This window comes from Ovis aries, chromosome 12, assembly GCF_016772045.2.
Source record: "Ovis aries strain OAR_USU_Benz2616 breed Rambouillet chromosome 12, ARS-UI_Ramb_v3.0, whole genome shotgun sequence".
In the NCBI taxonomy this organism is placed as follows: Eukaryota; Metazoa; Chordata; class Mammalia; order Artiodactyla; family Bovidae; genus Ovis; species Ovis aries.
In genome coordinates, this window is record NC_056065.1 from 72903644 (window position 1) to 72925466 (window position 21823).

The window sequence follows — 21823 nt, forward strand, 5'->3', positions numbered from 1 at the left end:
TAACAGCGGCTCCACAATAGTACTGAGCACACTCAGCCCTCAAATCTTAGTTTTAAGATACTGTTCCACTAAGGAAAGTAGCGGTAAAGTGTCCGTCTACAATGTGGGAGACCCAGGTTTGATCCCTGGGTGGGGAAGATCCTCTGGAGAAGGAAATGGCAACCCACTCCAGTGCTCTTGCCTGGAAATCCCATGGACGGAGCCTGGTAGGCCCCAGTCCATGCGGTTGCGAAGAGGTGGATACGACTGAGCGACTTTACTTCAAGGAAAGCAGGGCCGGAGTAATGAAAAGTACAAGACAAAACTGGACTGTCCTACAGTGTCAGAAAATAAAGAAAAAGGCCAAGTATAAGGGAGACATGTCAAGAAGACACAGTAGTCAGCTTGAAGGCGCTCCTGCTGGCCACACCTGAGATGATTTAAGCATCTAAAGGAATAACCGTAATAATTAATTTTAACTCACTGGATACAAAAATGATTCCATACTCGTAATATAAACTAATAAATAAATGGGGAATGAGTGACCCTATAGTGAAAAAGACTGGCAAGCACCACCTTAAACAAGTGGTCGCTTAGTGTTACAGTGATGAGACAAGCGGAAATCACATGCCACACAGCGTACGGGATCTTAGTTCCCTGAGAGGGGACCGAACCCGGGCCACAGCAGTGAAAGCGCTGAGCCCTAACCACTGGACGAATTCCCTAAAACTGGTTTTAAAAGGCCAGCTTCTCAGTGTAACAGACAAGTGACTGCGGCAATGATGGAGACAAGGCGAATTTGTAGCATCGAGTGTCACAAAATTATTTCTTGAAATAGAGCAGAAATTATTTTATATAACGTGATTTTTAGGCACATATTTTAACAAAACCACTTATTATTATGAGTTAAAGAAAGATCAGTGGATGAATATACTCTTCTAGGTTGAATTAAAATAGGATATGTAAGGTTTAAAAAAGTTTGGCTGGGGGAAAGTAACAGTTTTGCAAAACCTGTGCAATCCAAAAGATGATGTTCGACAGCAAGAAGGGTTCCAGTTTCTCAGCACCAGTTCTCACAAGCATAGAAATGTATGCCTCAGTGTAAGAGGGTGTCAAACAGAAACAGGCAAATCTGACAGACTTTACCAAGCAGGATAAATCTGATGTAAAATCACAGTAAAACAAATTACAGCTTACAAAAAGACTCGCAAGTCGAGGATTCCTTCTATCTATTTCTCAGAGCCCCCACGAGCTCCTCCTGTCCTCTCAAAGATAGGTTGTACCAAAATCTGGTCCACATCGAACCTTTCAGGGATGCATGACCTGAAAAGGAAGAAGTGTCTGAGAAGATGCTGCCTGGCGCCCCTTCCTGCTGGCAGCCCTTCTTTGTAGAGGCGATCAGAATCGGGTCCGAGTGGCGCAGAGTGTCAGGCATCCCACACCACGCCAACACCGTTTTCTGTCCAGCCAGCTCTCATCTTTCTCCAGTAATGAAGAGATGGACGTTCTTCTTGGACTGCAGCATCTGGGCGGCCCGCTCCACCCCGACCACGGCGGCCAAGCGCTGGGCGTCGTACTTGGAGTAGAGGACAGTGCAGGTCCAGGCGGCTTCCTCGCCGCTGCCGGTGGCTCGCAGCATGTTACAGACTTCACTGTAGAAGTGCGGGTATGTTGGCAGTTCATAGAAAATCAGGTTCCTGATGCCTTTTATTGTGTATCTGCCAGAAGGAGAAAGAGAGGCTATGTCTACGGGAGAAATTTATGGAGAAGCCACCTCGGAATTTTACAGGGACACAGTCACTCATACCGCTTTGTGCTCAAGGAGGAAGAACAATAACAGACAGACCAACGGTTACTCTAATTTGAGCTGGAAGGGCTCGTTTTTTGTGACAACGTGTTTGAATTCCTAATGTTTGGCTTAAGATAATGATAAAATGAATTTGCCTTTCTTGAGCCTGCTCTGAGCAGAGTGAGGTAGGCTGGGGAAGAATAGAAGACAAGGGTAAAAAATCGGTCATCAAAATAAAAAGCAGACAACTTGCAATTTAACACTATCCTTATAATCAGGGAAAACAATGTTCTGTAATGGAGATGAGGTCAGATCCAGTACACAAACTGCAAATGCTCTCCAATTAAGTCTTTTCTTACCACTTTGACAACATGTTAACTCCATGGCAGATGGTCCAAGTTCATCCATTTATAACACTGTGCCCAAGGACCCACCAGGCATTCTGGGAAGGCGATTAGTATCAGGAGCTTCCTCACTCTTTCCCTGCCCCACAGGGCTGCACCGAGGTGGTCAGAAGGCACACCCTAAGGACTCACCTTGTGGTTAGATCGAGGTCAAGCACTGCCTCCTAACAAAAGATTTCACAGGCTGACAAGGTTCTGATTTTTCCTGTCTGACACATCTGATGTTAGACTTCCTCGGGAATTTTATTTTATTCATGGAGGATAAGTTTTCCTTGTCTTTTTATCCCATGGCTCAGCCTTATCTCTCTGGAGACCCTCCTCTTTCAGAATATAACTGCAGTCCATTACTTGGTTCATTTTCCACATCCCCGTTCTATAAACGAATTCTAACGCTAACGAGTGAAGTTGACAAGACACAGTTCTGCCTCAGCAGTTATCAAAACAAAAACACACAAACACGGAGTTTTACTTCTGCTTACTATGTAGAAAATTCAAGAGAATACTGCTTCCATGCTAACAAGAAAAACAGTCTACAACATTCCTCTTCTTGAGCCTAGACAGCCGATGTGAGGCAACCAGGTGGACTGATTCAGCAGTGCCCTGGTGTGTGTTTAACTGGTTCTCAGTGGGGGAGGGAAGGTGCTGATTTGAAGCACTTGCCAATTTTTGTGGCGTAAACCCTTCATTTCAAGCGAACAATGTCATGCTCCTGAACTTGGAAATGGGAAGAGATGTGTGACCAGATCTCAAGAGCAGGCATGAGCCAGCTTCAGCCCATCACTGACTGAATTCCAGAGCGACAAGCTCGTCTGAAGGAAAACAGGATACTTCACCATGGGAAAGGGGGTGGCTGCCATGAAAGCGGGAAGGAAGAAACAGCTACACTTTGAACACGTTCTCAAAGGGCAATTATGGGTTTGCATGAGAGTCCAGGATCCCTGGGATTTCCGGACGCACTTTACTTCATTTTCACGAGGTCCTTTCCACAGGGCTCCACTGGGGGCCCTGAAGACAAGGCAGAAGACCTGGAGAGAGCCCGCGGCGGCGCAGACAGGGAAACTCACTCTTTCCCCAGACCCATACTGTGTATGGAGCTAAAGCCTGAAGCCAGTGAACAGGACGAAAGGTCAACTGCTGGGATGGGGTCAGACGAAGCAAAAATCCGCTACCCTAAGGGAGCGGGGTTTCCCTTGTGGCTCAGCTGGTAAAGAATCTGCCTGCAATGCGGGAGCCCTGGGTTCGATCCCTGGGTTGGGAAGATCCCCTGAAGAAGGGAAAGGCTATCCACTTCAGTATTCTCACCTGGAGAATTCTACGGACTGTACAGTCCATGGAGTCGCAAAGAGTTGGACGTGACTGAGAGACTTTCACTTTCAAGGGAGGGGCATTAACCCCCTCACCCCGTCCCTCCCCACCACAAGACTCACACCCAGCAAAAAGCAAGAGCAGTCTGTCCCTAAGCAAAGGGCATGAAGCCTACGGAGCCCAAGCCTGTGCTGATGCAAGCAGAGGCTTGCCGCCAGTGGGGAGAAGCAGGAAACTCTTTCCAAGACCCTCACAGAACAAGGCAGAGAGAGGTCTGCCACCACGCAGGGTGGTGTAGGAACCCTGAGAAAGCCCAGGGTGGAGAGAACCTGCCTGCATCTGAGCTGGACGGGTCGGAGGGCCCCTGCCCCACTCCAAGCCTGTGCGGAGGAACGAGCAGGAGGGGCTGGAGTGCGGGGAGAAGTTCTCCCTGGGCACAGGGGCGCAGGGCTCGGGGAAAGCTGAGAGCAGAGCAGGTCCTGAGACAAGACCCTCCAGCAGGGCCCCGCGCCGGGCCACCGTCTGCTAGAGGAACTGCAGTCTGTGGTACCTGGACGGTAACCATGGTAACAACCAGATCCTCACTAGGCTCCCAACTCCCACTCTAGTGGCCTGACACAAGAGGTGTGTCCAGGCCAACTACCCACTCAGGAACTCCATTCAACTATTACAAAAAACACAGAAGAGCAAGAAAAAGACATTAAAACCATGAGGTATCATTTTGACTATCAAACTACTGGCAACAGGTAGGGTTTTACAGAGATAGGTTAATGGAGTATAAGTTATTGTATGTATTTTGGGGGGGAAGGGAGAAGACGGGAGTTGCAACGTACAGCAAACATTAAATTGTGCACAGTTTTTGAACAAGCAAGTTTTCCTTTCCAAATTTATCCCAAGGAAATACCTAGGCAACTAGGCCATCAACTACACAGATGGCTGCTCATGGCATTATTGTACCTAATAGCGGAAAACAACAGCATGCCTGTTAAAAGGAAACTGGGTTAACTATATCCCCATTCAAAGTACATAACAGTAACCACTGAAATGGACACCAAATCAAACAGAAAAGGCATCTTTACAAGGCAGAGATGTAGCAGCCCTACCTTGACCAGGATTATGTTTAGCATCACCCAAAACGGGATAAACTGACACCCTGTGCCTTCATGTAGAATTCTTACCAAAACAGTGTTTAAATCTGTGATTCCCAAACTTGGACGCCTGTCGAATCACCTATTTGTTTTTTAAAAATATCTATTATATAATTGGTCCCCATCTCCAACACTATGATTTAATTGATACTGGGGTATGACATGGGCATTCAGATTTTTTAAAAGCTCTACTAGGGGATTCCAAAGTGTAGTAAAGTTTGGGGACACTGACCTAAATAACAAGGAACAAAGCAAATCCAGACTGTGGGACATTCTACGGGAAACCGGACTACACTTTGCAAAAAAAAGTCAGTATCATGACAAAGAACAAAAGGAAGAGAATTATTCCAGATGAGGGTTTCTTAACCGCAGTATTACTGACATTTTAAGCCAGATAATTCTTTGTTTTAGGGGCCATCCTATGAACTGAAGGGTGATTAGCAGCACTCAGGCCTTGACCTGTGTGAACCACTAGAATAACCCTCCAGCTGTAACTTCCAAAAATGTCTCCAGATATTTCCAAATGTCCCTTGGGGAGCAAAACTATTCCCAGCTTGAGAACTGCTGAAATAAACTGCAGAAACATGTCAACCAAATGCAATGTGTGATACTCAACTAAATCCTCAACCCTGGATTGCTGGTGGGGGACAGCTGTGATTGTCACTGGAACACAACTACGAAAATCTGAGCACAGACTGAATATCAGATGATGTTATTGCAATCATGTCAAGTGGAATGTCAATAAATGACAGAATTTTGTTTTTAGCCACTTTACATGCTGAAAGATCTAGAAGCTAAGTGTCATGAAGCCTCCTATAATTTACTGTCAAATGGTTCAGGAAGAAAAAAAAATAAGGTGTGGGAGGACAGAGAGGAGAGGCAGAATGTGAGTGCATGTGAGCGGGGCAGAGTGCTAACAGCTGGCCAAGTCTACCTGGCAGGAGTTACAGACGTTCACTGGGAGAGCTGTACAATGTCTTTTGAAATGAAATCTTCCCACATAAAAAGTTGGTGGGGGGAGGATGTTAACAGAACCATATATAAACTTATAAAGACTTAGAAATACATATCCATAACACACAAGCATACACGCCAAAACGCTAACTTGTTTTTTTTCAATGAGCACATAAAACACGTAAGACAAAAGAAAAAAAGTCCCTATGTGTATATGGGGATCTCAACTTTGGTTTTATTTTTTTCAAATTGCCTGTGTCTGTGTGCATGTACACAAGTTTTTTGACATTAAAAAGTCAGGGAAGAAATATACCAAAACGAGTATTTGTATCAGTGGGATTATAGGTGATTCCGTTTTTTTAACCTAGATTTTCCAGGTTCTCTAACAATAATACTCTTATAATGAGAGTATTTTTAAAACAAAATAAAACAACAAAACCGACTCCAATAGCTATTATACTTAAGAACTAAGAAAATCTCTTAGTGCTGATCTGTCTACAGTAGAGACATAGTAGAGACTAGGGCTTCCCAAGTGACTCAGTGGTAAAGAATCTTCCTGCAATGCAGGAGATGCAGGTTTGATTCCTGGGTGGGGAAGATCCCCTGGAGAAGGAAATGGCTACCCACTCCAGTACTCTTTCCTGGAAAATCCCATGGACAAAGGAGCCTGGCAGACCACAGTCCACAGGGCCTCAAAGTTGGACACGACTTAGCGACTAAACAATGCAACAAAGAGGCTAGGTGTCTTCTGGAAATAAGAGAGTGTGAGCAGTGCCTCTTCAGAGGGGCAGTCAGTACCAACTCCTGTAACCTCCTGCACCCCTTCCCCTGCCTTCCTCCTCTCCTGTACATGTTTTGTGTCTTCAATGACCCCAACAAATATGGCCTAACACTCTGACAGGACCTAAAATTAAGGACATTCCAGACATCTATGCTACCTGCCGACTGTCAATGATATGAGGCACCCACAACTGACTTGAAATGCTGGTTCCTCCATAGTCTATAAAGACTCCATCTGCTACTTCCATAGCTGGGGTTCTCACTGGGGCAAGGAGCACCTGGAAACACCCCAGGCGGCCTTTCCCAACTCTAGAAACCCCACCTCCAGAGCTTCTGAGTGCCAATCCTTCACGCTGTGCTTACCCACTGATAATGCTCAGAGAAGAAGCTGTGAACTGTCCTCACCTCAGGAGTATCATGACCAAAGGCCAATCCAGCCCTAAGATTCTATTGGTTTCATCTCCCCAAAGAAAACAAATCTTCAGGTTGAAAAATTTTCATTAGCTCACAAATGAACTGCAGTATTTCTAACACTACTTCCTCAGAGAATACAGACACAGAATTTTAGAGCTGGTTACTAAAGTTGAAAACACACGTACTTTTCCCCACGGTCAAATTTACAAAATCAAATCACAAAGACACTGCAGATCAAAATACCTATCATCACTTTCATGACCTCTCAAGCAAAAAATTCTATAGCTGGGAACCTTGAGACAATTGGCAGTTACAAATTACTTAGATTCACATTTAACACCCAATAACTGGATCCAGGGTGTAAAGCAAATGGCACATGTCAGGTCTGTCTTTACCATGACTTTGGGAACAAAACCATCTGGTCACTAAATGAACAGTGTAAGACAGGAGACTGTCCCACTTAAGAGAAGGGGCTCCTCTTAACACCACGCCCTCTCCATGAAGATCTGCTCTTTGAGAGAGGTCCTCATTCCAGCTTACTTCACAGCTGTGAGAGACAATCAACGTTGGGAAGTTTTCCAGTCCATCCACTTCATTCAAAGGACTTGCTTTGATGTGTTAAGCTTTTGGAAAACTAAGGGCTCTTAAGACCTGCCGAATGCAAATCCCCCCCAAAATACCACTTTCCAACGTGAATGAAAACAACAAATCACTGGAAGGAAGCAAATAATAATGCCGGGAAGCAGGCATTTGTTAAAACTCTTGGGCCAAACAGCCAAGAATGAAGCCCCGTCAACATAGATGCAGTCACACCTCGCCTCTCTGCTGACAGATAACCGTTGTCAGCAGAATGCCAGAGGTCATGCCGTGCCAGCCTGCTTCACCCGGAGGGTGCTGGGTCTTCCTGGTGAGGAGAGGGTTTCTGGGGAACACCACCCAATACCAACATAAACTAGAAGGCAATGCAATGCCAAGGTGCACTAACTAATAAGCTCCAAAGCCTAGAAGATTTCTGGCTTAGCTGTTAAGAGATTCTCTGAGGAAATGTGTCCCTCAGTAGTATATGACTGAGAATTAATAAAATAGTAAAGTCAGAACTTAAACTCACTGAACATTACTGTGAATCAGGAAAGAAAAGGTTATAGGATGCAATTTCCATCTCTCTCTAGGTAAGGGCTTAAAGGAGGCTTTTACACTTGGCAGCAGAGAGAATTAGCAAAACAAGAAAATCACCGAGCTCTGGGTACATGAAGGGCTGCAGCTATCCCAAACAGTATCAGAAGGATCAATATTACTAACACTCTAATTTAAAAGAAAGGTCAACCCAACATTTTTGTCAAAGTCACATGGTGGGGAAGCTAAGCAAATGCTGAAGCTCTTAAATATTCACCTTGAAGGCCCTCGCCTTTTGCTCTTCCTGGACATCCAGGGGCCCCTTAGCCCCTGTTCTCTTTGGTGAGGAAGTGTGTGCACACCACCTCTGGACACTGAACACTGACGCTGCACTCAGCTTCGATCTCCACACAGCCCCCAGTATTTTATCTGTGTTTCTACGACAGGCTCCATCCACCCTTTGCTGCCCTCGAGTTGTCCCTGTCAAGAGCTGCTCAGCTCTGTAACATCTTCCCTGAGGGGCATATCCTCAAGAAAGCTACTTAGGAAGCACCCTAAGCATGGATCCACTCCACATCTATATATAACATGGCGCAGTCACTCATTCATTTCTACAACCTTTTCCAGCAACATTCATTTTACAAGAAAACCAAACAACCCACCAAGAAAAGCCTGTCCAGCCTCTAGAACTCTGGCGTCTCTCCAGGAGGTGGAATAGGGAGGATCACGGCACGGCAAAGCCCCCCCGTACACTCAGAAGCAGGCCCTCCAGAGAGGACGCTTGAAGCCCGGCCCTACTTCTCACCTTTTGTAGAAATGGAAGCGCTCGGTGAGCAGCAGGAACTGCTTCTCCCCTTGAAGGAAGAAGTGTCTGGCCCTGGAGACCCCAGACTTCTGGGTGTACTCGCAGATATGAGTGAAGTTCAGTTCCTCCTTCTTGAAGTAATTTCGGAGACGCACAAAGTCAAAGTAGGAGGGGACATAGATAAGCGTGTGGGACATGACTGCATCCCGATATTGAGGCAGAATCTTGTTCACGAAAAAGTTGAACCTGATTTGGAAAGGCAAAGGGCAAAGTCAGCGGTCTGGAAGTGAGCCCGTAGGGTCACTGCTAACTGCATGGCCCTGGGCAAGTCACTGTCTCCCTCTACCTCCCCTAAGAGGCTAATCTGGTCTACCGCACTGCAAAGAGGTGAGACTTGTTCAACACGCTACAAAGTAAGTGCCAGCACTGCTCATCATAGAGTATGGATGTGACACTGGTATATCCCGAGAATTATTCTAGGAAGTTCAGTTCAGTTCAGTCGCTTAGTCGTGTCCAACTCTGCGACCCCATGAATCGCAGCACGCCAGGCCTCCCTGTCCATCACCAACTCCCGGAGTTCACTCAGACTCATGTCCATCGAGTCAGTGATGCCATCCAGCCATCTCATCCTGGGTCATCCCCTTCTCCTCCTGCCCCCAATCCCTCCCACCATCAGAGTCTTTTCCAATGAGTCAACTCTTTGCATGAGGTGGCCAAAGTACTCGAGTTTCAGCTTTAGCATCATTCCTTCCAAAGAAATCCCAGGGTTGATCTCCTTCAGAATGGACTGGTTGGATCTCCTTGCAGTCCAAGGGACTCTCAAGAGTCTTCTCCAACACCACAGTTCAAAAGCATCAATTCTTTGGTGCTCAGCCTTCTTCACAGTCCAACTCTCACATCCATACATGACCATAGGAAAAACCATAGCCTTGACTAGACGTATTTATATTCTAGAAGTATATAACCAAATCACTCATTCATTCAGCTGTCAAGTCAGTCAACAAATAATTACTGAACACCTACCATATACTAAGCACCATTCTGCTGCCAAGTGTCCCCCGACTAAACGCAATGAGCAAACAGGAGAAAATAACATAGAGAATTAGAAAAGGAATTCTTGCCCTGAAGGGCTTACAATTAAGTTGCTGACATGCAGCATTAAGCAATTCATGTAATTTTAAAGTGCCATCCTCTAGGGGAAAGTACCCCTGATTCACCAGCTCTGCCACTAACCAGATATCAGAACTAGGATGAGGCATCGCCTCTCTGGGCTTCAGTGTCCTCCTCTGTCAATGTCACGATGGAGGGGAATCACTCATTTCATCTCACAGACGGTCATCGATAAAGTCAACATGGAGTCCGATTCTAAGTTTGAACGGCCAGGTAAAAGCCCTCTCTGTGACTCCCAGGGTCTAGTGGGAAGGGCGGGGGATGTGGGTACCTGGCATCAATCACGGAAGCGAGGCTTTCCGCTTCCATCCTCTGGAAGACATGCGGGAGCTGCACCAGGACCTGACTGATGGAGCCTGTCATCGGGACGTTCCTCACGGCCACCTGCCAGGGGTCAGAGAGAGCATCAGGAGGTGAGCTATCCCCGCTGCTGACCAGATATAATCCTCCCCTTCTGCCTCGTGACCCAAACAACACCCGACACTTCCCGAAGGTCAGAGAAAGGGGAGACCCCACCTGGCCTTGCACATTGACGCAGTACTTGTTGAACACGGAGTTGATCTGGGCATCCTGCAGGGCCCCGAACAGCAGGGTCTGGCGATAGTACTTGGACCAATTGTTGAGGCTCCACATCCGCACTCGAGAAAAGTCCACCCCATGTGAGTCCAAGGGCAGAAGGTTCATGTGGTTCATCAAATGCTGCGAGCAGAAACAATACTCCATTAATACTTATCAAGCACTCACCTGGAAGGCATTGCTAAGCGTTCCATAAGCTTTTGTCTTACCTAACCTGGAGAAATGCACACTATCACCTCCCAAGTTACAGCAAGAAAACTGCAGCTCAGGCGGGAGAGTGACTTGTCCATAGTCAGGTAAACATTCCCAACACGAAAATAAAGCTCAAACTGGTTACCTCGTGGATCTTTCAAAAAGGATCGAGATAGAATCTATATAGTGTATTTCTGAAATGCCACCCTGGTTACTCTATAAGCAACCTGGCTTCAGACTTGGACAAGAAAGAAAATGACACAGAAAACAGAATTGCTGTCCTTTCATGACCTGGTTCTCAAAACATTAGGAGATTCCCTGAGTGACTACACGTCAACCAATTAAATATGACTTAACCATTAGCTTCCTCGTAGCTCAGTCAGTAAAGAACCTGCCTGTAATGCAGAAGACCTGGGTTCAATTCCTGGGTCAGGAAGATCCCCTGGAGAAGGAAATGGCAACCCATTCCAGTATCCTTGCCTGGGAAATCCCATGGACAGAGGAGCCTGGTGGGCTACAGTCCATGGGATCGCAAGAACGGGACACAACTTAGCAACTAAACCACCACCACAACTATCAACATGCCTTTTCTATGTTAATCATATTTTTACCTTGTATACTGAAGGGTAACAAATACTATAAATTTATTCCTTACTTTATAAGTACTCCCCTTTATTTGCTGCAAACTTTAAGTCCTGGAGTTGTAGAAAAGGTAAGTTCTCACTTGCCTTATACTGTCAAAATACACCTATGGTTCCATGAGGAGGACTGTTCCAAAGCACAATCCTAAACTCAAAGACACTGCAGAATATGCGGAGAGGGAGAAAAAACTCCAGCACTAATGATGGCAGGAGGACGGACGCATCTCACATTTATCAGTGAAACGTGAGCAATCTTTTCCCAAACTCTGCCAAACACTGAACAGAAGCGAATGAGCATAAACTGCAGGAGGAATTATTTCAGATAAAGACGTCCTCGGTGAGGAGGGATTTCAACCAACCAACCACATTACAGCAGTCTATTAGTAGAAGCCACCTTTGTAAGGGGAAGAACTCTTATCTGGTGATTTGAGAAGATCGACAAGAGTTTTTATCTTTCTGGATACTGACCAACCTGCGGCTAGCAGAGGGGACACTTCTCGTTTGCAAACTGGAAAATGTGGAACATTTCCATTTCCGAACTGAGTTTTAATCTGGACTTGAATAATCCTTTCAGACTCAACCCACTGAGCTTCTTGTCTCTAAATGTGAATGACCAACATTACCAGGACATGCTCCCAGTTCTGCATCAGGTAAATGTCAGCTTGATCAATGATGAGCAGTTCGACAGAAGACAGGAAGTCAAAATCTCTCTTCTTCTCTCCTTCTCCACCAATGATGGTCCTCAAGCCCAGAGGGGAGGCGATGAGGATGTCCGAGGAGTAGAAGGGGGCGTAAAGTCGGATGCTCCTCTGCAGAATCGCCACCCCTACACACGAAACAGCCAAGGACATGTCAGTTCTTTAATCACCACCAAGCCACCAGCTTCCACCTTCTCAAAGTGCCGCCTGCCCTTGTACCTTCCAGCTTCCCCCTTAGGATATAACTGAACTCAAACTGCTTTCATTATTAAATCATCATCACCCCTCCTTGCTTTGATGGTCCCTTCCAGCCCCCACTCTCTTCCTTTTCTTCATTGGCAAATCTTCCCAGAAAATCGTTTCTACTTTAAAACCTCCTCTTCACTCCTCAACGCACTGCAGTCTGCCTCTGATTCTCAGGACGCCACTGACATGACCCTTGCTAAGGTTACCAAAAGCTCTCAGTTACCAACGCAATGGCTCTTCGGTGTTTCTTGTCATTAACGCATAAGCACATCCTCCTTGAAATGCTTTTTCCTTACTGGTGGTTTCCATGACTTCAACACTTACTTTTTTTTATCACTGACCTGGTCCTTATGTATCTTTCCATATTCAGACAGCTCTTCTACAAATCCCTGGATTCACCTGCAAGTTCTCTTTTACTAAACATAAAGCTCTGGATAAATATATTCACTAATGATGGTTTTAACACTACTGTCACAAAATTTTGTATTTCCTGCCCACATCTTGTTCTTAAGCAAAAAGCAGCAGTTTGTAAAGAGACCAAAGCGTACGTGAAGGAGACTGACTTGCTTATCTGAAAGCATGTACCAGAGGGGCAGAAGACTGCTGGGGACTCTCTCTGGGGGTAGAATGATGGTGGAAACCACTTTTACAAACGCCCTCAACCTTAATGACACTGGTGGGCACCATTTCTGCACGCTTAGTCTAAGCTGCCCACAGTGGCAGGTGAGCGCCCCCCACCCCACCGCCCTGCAGTGCTTGTGGGCGGCGCTGGCAGACACGGACAGCGAGCAGCCCCACAGACCCCCTCCCACGCCACTCGCAGGGCACCACCAGAGCCAACGATCGTGTGCAGCCCACACAGGGGACAGCCCCTAAGCGCCAGGCCCAGGCAGATAGCGGGCAGACTGCGTTTCTGGACTCCATGGGAGTGAAACAAGCAGAGAGTTTGTGGGACAATCAAGAACTAGGAAAAGGTTAAACAATACAGTTCATCTCCCACACAGAGCCACTCCTTCAAGACAGGGAGCCATAACTGCTTTGCATAATATACAGAAACAGCCAAGCAAAATGAGGAAGCAGGGGAACATGTTTCAACTGAAGGAACAAGATAGAACCCCAGAAAAAAACTGAATAAAACAGATGTAAGTAGTTTATCTGATAAAGAATTCAAAGTTATGCTCATCAAAATGCTCACCAAACTTGGAAGATTAGGAATAAACAAACACATTGAGAAACTCAATAAAGAGAAAATATTGAGAAAGTTCTAAAAGAACTCACAGAGCTGAAGAATATAACTGAGCTGAAAAATACACCAGAGGAAATCCACAGAAGAGACGATATGGAAGAGTGACAGTGATCTGAAAGACAGGGTGGTGGAAAGCACCCCAAGAGAACGGCAAAGGGGAAAGAAAAAGCTCTTCTTTAACTGAGGACAGTTTACGGGACAGCATCTAGGGGCCTATCATCAGCGTTAACGAGTCCCAGAAGGAGAAGAGAGAGAGTCACTAACATCCACATTATAGGGGACTCAGGAGAGGGAGGAGAAGAGAGAAAGGGGCAGAAAACTTATTTGAAGAAACAATGGCTGAAAATTTCCCTAACCCAGTGAAGGAAACAGACATTCCAGGAAACACAAAGACATGGTATTTTTTAGAGAAAACCCTAAAGACTCCACCAAAAAACTATTAGAACAAATGAATTTAGTAAAGCTGCTAGAAACAAAATTAACATACAGGAATCTGGTGCATTTCTACACATTCACAATGAACTACTAGAAAGAGAAATTAAGAAAACAATCCCATTTACAACTGCATCAAAAAGGATAAAATACCTAAGAATAAATCTAGCCCAAAAGGTAAAAGACTTATAGTTGGAAATTATAAGGTCTTAAAAGAAACTGAAGATGATACAAACAAATGCAAAAATATACCATGCTCATAGACTGGAAAAATTAGTACTGTTAAAATGTCCACAGTACCCAAGAAAACTACAGACTCAATGCAATTACTATCAAAATACCAATAGCCAAGACATGGAAACAAGCTAAATATCCATCAACAGAAGAATGAATAAAGAAGATGCGGGGTGTGTGTGTGTGTGTGTGTGGGTGTGTGTGTGTGTGTGTAACAGAATACTACTCAGCCATAAAAAGAGCACAATCATGCAGGGTGTGTGTCTGTATGTATGTGTATATAAATAAATAGATAAATATATATATATATAATGGACTACACATATATATTTTACAGAACTAGAATAATTGTAAAGTATGTTTAGAGCTACAAAATACCTTGAATATCCAAACTGATCATAAGAAAGAAGAACAAAGCTGGAGGTATCCTGCTTCCTGATCTTAAACTACACTGCAAGTCTACAGTATTCAAAACTGTATGGTACTAGCACAAACAGAACAAAAATAGAGAGCCCCCAAATAAACCCATATTTGTACAGCTAATTAACCTATGAAAAGGAGGCAAGAATAAACACTGTGGAAAAGACGGTCTCATGAACGAGTGGTGCTGGGGAAACTGGAGAGCTGCGTGCAGAAGAATGAAAGTGGGCCACGAGCTTACACCAACTACAAAAATCAGCTCAAAATGGATTGAAGACTTGAACACAAGACCTGAAAAACCACAAAACCCCTAGAAGAAAACATAGGCAGCAACTTTCTTGACATCAGTCTCAGTGATTTTTTTTTGGATCTGTTCCACAGGCAAGGGCAACGAAAGCAAAATTAAACGGGGCTGCTGCTGCTGCTAAGTCGCTTCAGTCGTGTCCGACTCTGTGCGATCCCACAGACGGCAGCCCATTAGGCTCTTCTGTCCCTGGGATTCTCCAGGCAAGAATATTGGAGTGGGTTGCCATTTCCTTCTCCAAAGCATGAAAGTGAAAAGTGAAAGTGAAGTCGCTCAGTCGTGTCCAACTTTAAGCGAGCCCATGGACTGCCGCCCACCAGGCTCCTCTGTCCATGGGAGTTTCCAGGCAAGAGTACTGGGGCTACTTCAAGCTAAAAAGATTATACACAGTGACGGAAACCAAGAACAAAACAAAAAGGAGATCTACTGAACAGGAGAAGATATTTGCATAGGTGGTAAGGGGTTAATATCCAAAATATACAAAGAATGCATGTGACTCATTATCAGCAAAACAATAAAAATGGGCTAAGGATCTGAATAGACATTTTCTCAAAGTCATAGGGATGACCAACAGGCATACGTAGAGATGCTCAACATCACTAACGGTCAGGGAAATGCAAACCAAAAACCACCAGGAAAAAAAATCAACACTGCAATGAGGTACTATCCCACTCCAGTTAGAATGGCCATCATTAAAAAGTCTACAAACAACAAGTGCTGGAAAGAGGTGGAGAAAGGGGAACCCTCTTACACTGTTGGTGGGAATGTAAGCTGGTACAGCCACCATGAAGAACAGAATGGAGCTTCCTCGGAAAACCTCAGAATTACCACATGATCCAGTCATCTTACTCCTGGGGATATACCTGGCCAAAACTATCATTCAAAAAGACACACATACCCCTATATTCACAGCAGCGCTATTCACAACAGCCAAGACATGGAAACAAGCTAAATATCCATGAACAGAAGAATGAATAAAGAAGATGCGGGGTGTGTGTGTGTGTGTGTGTGTGTGTAACAGAATACTACTCAGTCATGAAAAGAGCACAATCATGCAGGGTGTGTGTCTGTATGTATGTGTATATACATAAATAAAAATATATGTATATATATAATGGACTACGGTGTGTGTGTGTGTGTGTGCGCGTGCGCGTGTGTGTGTGATGGACTACTAGTCATGAAAAGAGCACAATTATGCAGGGTGTGTGTCTCCATGTATGTGTATATATATGTGTAAATATATGTGTATATATATAATGGACTACTACTGTGTGTGCGCGTGTGTGTGTGTACGCGCGCGCGTGTGCGTGTGTGTGTGTGTGTGATGGAATACTACTCAGTCATGAAAAGAGCAAACTAATGCCATGTGCAGCAACATGAATACAACCAGAGCTTATCACACTGAGTGAAGAGTGAAGGAAGTCAGAGAGAGAAAGGCAGATACCGTACGATCTCACTTACACGTGCAGACTAAAATAGGGCACAAATGAAGCTGTTTACAAAACAGAAAGAGACTCACAGGCACAGAGAACAGACTTGCGGCTGCTGAGGGGGAAGGGGGAGGGAAGGACTGGAGGTGTGCAGTTAGCTGATGCCAGCCGCTACATTTAGAATGGATGGACAACAAGGTCCTCAGGCATAGCCCAAGGAACTATAATCCAATCTCCTGGGATAAGCCATAATGGAAAAGAATATTGAAAAGAATGTATATATAACTGAGTCACTTTTGCTGTGCAGCAGAAATCAGCACAACATTGTAGATCAACCATACTTCAATTAAAAAAAAAAACAACAATGTATCAGGTGGCTGGTAAGTGCGATGATCAAAATGAAATAATATAACAGACTGTGACACTGGAGTTATAGAATTCTTATGGTCATCATGTAAGTTGGTATTATCCTCATTTTACATTTGAATAAACCAAGCACAGAGGAAAAGAGAAACACAATGAAATATTACCTCACACCTGTCAGAATAGGTTTTATCAAAAAGACAAGAAATAACAAGTGCTGGCAAGGATGTGGAGAAAAGGGAACCCTTACGCATGGTTAATGCGAATGTAAATTGGTGCAGCCACTATGGAAAACAGTACAGAGGTTCCTCAGAAATGAAGCTAGGACCATCACCAAAAAAGGAAAAAACAGAGCCACGGCACAACTGAGCAACCCCACTTCTGGGTACTGATGCAAAGGAAACAAAAACACTAACTCAAAAAGACACATGCACTCCTCTGTTCACTGCAATATTTATAACAGCCAAGGTGTGGACGCAGCCTGAGAGTCCGTAGGTAGGTGAATAGATAGAGCTGTGGTATACAGACACACACACGCGCGCACGCACAGACACACACACACACACACACAATGCGCAGCCTGAGAGTCCATAGGTAGATGAATAGATAAAGCTGTGGTATACACACACACACACACATGCACACACGCACGCACGCACACACACACACACACACAATGGAATATTACTCAGCCATAAATGAATGAAATGTTGCCATCTGTGACAAGGATGGACCTTGAAGGTATCACCATAAGTGAAATAAGTCAGATAAAGACAAGTATCAATACCACATGACATCTCTTAGATGTGAATCTAAGAAACAAAACAAAAAACTAGACTGACAGATACAGAGAACAGACCAGTGGCTGCCAGAAAATGGGGGCGGGGGTTGGAGGGTGGGCAACATGCACGGGGGGTGATCAAGAGGTACAACACATTCAGTATCAAGTGAACCGGCCACCAACGTACCCAACATATGAAAAGGATCCAACGTATGCCAAAGGAGAATATAGTCAACAGTACTGTATTAACTCTGTATGGCAACAAATGGTAACTATACTTATTGTTGTGATCAGTTTGTAAGGTATACAGACACTGAATCACTACGCTGTACATCTGAAACTAGCACGTCAGTTATACATCAATTAAAAAAAGTGATTCATCAGCTGCTTACTGCCCACCTGCACATGTTTAAAACTAAACATCAACTCTCACCCCCTGCACCTCACGCTCCAGCCGTGCTAAAGCCTGAGTCCGAGGTCATGCTGTTTATTCATCCTGATGTCTTTGCAGTTTCCTGTCTGAAACTTTTTCCTCCACTCAGATCTCCCTACTTCGTAACTGGCTAAATCCTATTTGGGTTTCAACTTAGTACAGACAGTACATCCATCAGCAGATCTTCCCAAACAGTCCTGGGTCCACTTTGAGCAGGGATATTTGCTTTAAATATTTAAAACAGCCACTGCATCCTCTAACCATAACACATCTTCTTTCTCATACTGTCCGATTTGCCTTGAGGCTGGACTTCCTTAACAGTAACTTTTAATCCTTCTAATCCTATATCCCCAGCTACTTTACAGTGCTTAACATAGTAGACGCTAAATAATTAATAAATGAGCATATGTGACAGTAAATAGTCTTCAAGCACTTTTCCAATGTACAACCAACCAAATACATGGGAGCTGGATGCGACAAGCACACACGTGAAAAGCTGGCTGGGGGTCAGGAAGTCTGGAGTAGAGACAGCTCCCTAAGGCAGGCCGGAAGGGAGTCTACTAGGCACAGGCCCTTCAGTTACTCATCCTCCCCAGACTGACGCACCCTGCCCCTTCACCTCCCTCTCCCTCAGGACTCCTGCAGCACTGACGATGAGCTACCAGCTACGGGTGAGCCGAGACATCTATTATACATGTACATATGCTTTTCACATATGCCTTTGGAGACGCTCCATTTCATTATTCAAGCGTCTACCCAATTAGCCAAGGCAAGGCTCTCCCCTGGCAGAAGAGATGTCTCAAATGCACTGGTTCTGCCAGGAGTCTACCAGTGACCCTCCGAGAGAATGTCTAATTCCAGGCTTCTAGCTCCCAGTCATGTGCACCTCACACCCCAGGTCCCTCGGGGTCTCAGTCTGGACAAGGAGGAATTACCGATCCTGAAGTGGTCATCGATGTTTCCGACAAACACAGCTTCATAGTCCTCAGGCCTCTTCAGGTTGGGTGGTCTCTCCTCGGGATCGGAACCGTACTCTCCATTAAACCTCTTTTTGTTGCTGACAATGATTTTCTTCTTGCTGTCGCCCTCCAGGAGGCTGATGAAGAGCTGCACCACCCGCAAAGCAGCTTCCCGGAATGGCACCACGATCAGCACCTGTCAAGAGAGAGGTAGGCAGCCTTGGAGGGGCATGGGGAAGGGAGGGCAGCTCAAGGCGAGCCCACTGGGGACCTGAAGCTGATGAGTCCCCCGTTCTACGGCCCCAGGCCAGGGATCACACCCGTGTCACCCCCCTTATACAGGGCATGGCTCAGTACTGCAGGCTGAGTATCTTTCAGATGCACAGCAGGGTCCTATGGACTTCAATCTCATGGTCCCTGGGGGACATTCTCAAGCAGAATGTGGAAATCCCTTTTAGGGTAACTCAATGCCTTTAACAGAGGCATCCACCAGCAAAAGCCCAAGGACATAAACAGACAAAGCTCTCTGAGGACAAGAAATGTTACTCATTTCTGTCTCCTACAGAACTAGTTCAGCATTGTGATTAATAAGAGCCAAGGAATGTGCTGAATAAATGAATTAGATGTGTTGGCAGAGAACAAATTACCTATCATTACTTCTCTAGTACATTTCCTGGTACACTTTTCAGAAATAATGATAAAGTATTTCTGAAGTAAGATCATATTTCAATGGGAAATAGAGGGTTCAGTTTTCCAAACATTTCCAAAAATGCTTAGTATTAACTGTTGAGAAAAACAAAAACAGAAGATGGTTAACAAATAATTTCTAACTACCCTTGTGTACCTGGGTTTTTTTCCTAACTACACTTGGCTAAGGCTTCCTTGGTGACTCAATGGTAAAGAATCCGCCTGCAATACAGGGGTCATGGGTTCAATCCCTGACTTGGGAAGGTCCCCTGGAGGAGGAAATGGCAACCCATCACAATATTCTTGCCTGGGGAATCCCATGGACAGAGGAGCCTGGCGGACTACAGTCCAAGGGGACACAAAAGAGTTAGACATGACTTACTGACTAAACAACTCAACTCTTGTGTAAACCACACCACCAGTGGAAATAACCCAGTCAGCTCTGACAATTCACCAAATTCTAAATTGCTTCATTTGGGTGCTCTACCTCATACTCTGTTCTGCAGTTCTAAACAGATAATCTTTTTATCCTGATGTTCAAGATTCTGAGGTCGTTTCCAAGAAGGGCAACCAGCACAGCCAGAGGGGTGCAGGGACTCAGTCTGGTACGACACGGAGATGAGCGATCACTCTTGAAGAGCGCCAAGTTCCTGTCCTGCTGGGACACTAAGTAAGAGTCTAGTGGTTTTCCCCAGCTATCGAACAAGAGAGCTGGACTAAGAAATCTCTTATGAGCCGTGTCATCTTAATAGCCGAGAATCCTATTAAGCTCAATGAGAAGTATCTAAGAAGAGGAGGCTTCTTCAATACAGAGACATGGGTGAAAGGGTAGGGAGGGATGGGAGGTACAGTATCTAGCTACATGACATCATGAAAAATGTAGCAAGTCAGAAGACATTTTCTGTGTAAGCCCTCAATCCACTGGCGCTTAAGCCTATGAGCCCACATAAATGTAATCATCACTTTAAGTTGCAGTAACGATACAGTGGGAAAATAGCGGTTTTGTTTTCAAAGGTTTACATATTTACAGGGCTTAGTGAAGAGAACCCTTGGTTCAGTCCTGTCTGTGCTCCTCTCTCCCTGGTTCTCTTTAGCAAGGCCCTTGGTGACTTCCCCGGTGGCTCAGATGGTAAAGCGTCTGTCTACAATGCGGGAGACCAGGGTTTGATCCCTGGGTCGGGAAGATCCCCTGGAGAAGGCAATGGCACCCCACTCCAGTACTCTTGCCTGGAAAATCCCATGGATGGAGGAGCCTGGTAGGCTGCAGTCCATGGGGTCGCAAAGGGTCGGACACGACTGAACGGCTTCACTTCACTTTACTTTATGAATCTAGGTCTGTGTCCACAGATGTAACATGTAGGGATCAAATAAAAAGTTCTTTAAGGACCCATCCAGCTCTGACAGTCACAAAGAAGAGATTTACAGTGGAGAGTCACTTCACAGAGGATCAGGGTTTATCTTGAAGGAGAATTATCACGGAGGAGCCTCGTACTCAAGTTTCCAGGTAAAGCCACTGTTAGAGCCAGCCCACTGAGCTGTCTGCAGCACTACTCTAGTATCAGCCGGCTAATACGCGCAGTCCTGGACTTGTTCTTTGCTCCGAGCATTAAAGGACCTGAGAACCTGCGAAGTGCCAGGGCCTATATGGTGGAGCCTTACAGCCTCCTTGAGGGCAAAGTTCTGGGGCCACTCACCTTGGGCCTTGTCAGCCCTTGGTCCCTGAAGTCGTCATCGTCACCCACCCCAAGTTTCTGGCTTCGGCGTCTGCTGTTGTTGGCAAGCACCTGGGCATTGGCTTTGAGGACGTGATTTATTACATGCAGGCAGTACACGTGGCGGATCTCTTCCCCGTTCTTCAGGGCGGTCCTTTCTGGGTAGAACAGGTCCCGGTAAGAATTCATAATTAAGAAGAGCTCTTTCTGGAGGGGTGTGAAGGGGCTACTTGATTTTGGGGGACCAGAGAGGAATTGGCTGTTGGTCTTGATCCAGGTGGATTCCAGGGGCTTTTGAAGATGAACTGACTTTAAGTCAATGTCCTTTGGGGGTTTAAAGGTTTCCAACTTCTGAAACTTGGATGAAAAGACAACCTGGCCCAGGATGGGCCACTGAGGGAGAAAGAATCAAGAAGTTAGAAATGAGTGACAGTACCTTGCATTCATCCAGTACTTCATAACTTACAACGGCCTTTGATGACTCACAGATTCTCTCACTTAATCCTCACAACAAGGATTGTGCAAGGTAAACGCTATAACGCTCTTCTTACCGTTTAGGAAATGCTGCGATTCAGACGTTACAGGATTCAGACAAACAGGAGAGAACA

At 45.3% G+C, this 21823-nt stretch overlaps 1 protein-coding gene across 3 annotated transcripts in view; it reads right to left on the reverse strand.

Annotated features, from left to right (window-relative positions):
* Positions 1-804: 804 nt before the first annotated feature.
* Positions 805-21823, reverse strand: part of UTP25 (UTP25 small subunit processome component) — a 28925-nt gene continuing 7906 nt past the window's right edge. For all 3 annotated transcript variants that reach the window (XM_060396738.1, XM_042229253.2, XM_015099386.4), the window contains 7 exons: positions 21198-21608; positions 18793-19012; positions 11894-12096; positions 10378-10560; positions 10133-10245; positions 8692-8937; positions 805-1697 (listed from right to left, as the gene is read on the reverse strand). In XM_060396738.1, the coding sequence (XP_060252721.1) occupies positions 1454-1697; positions 8692-8937; positions 10133-10245; positions 10378-10560; positions 11894-12096; positions 18793-19012; positions 21198-21608 (1620 nt within the window). In that variant the 3' untranslated portion in view covers positions 805-1453. The remainder of the gene's footprint in view (positions 1698-8691; positions 8938-10132; positions 10246-10377; positions 10561-11893; positions 12097-18792; positions 19013-21197; positions 21609-21823) is intronic.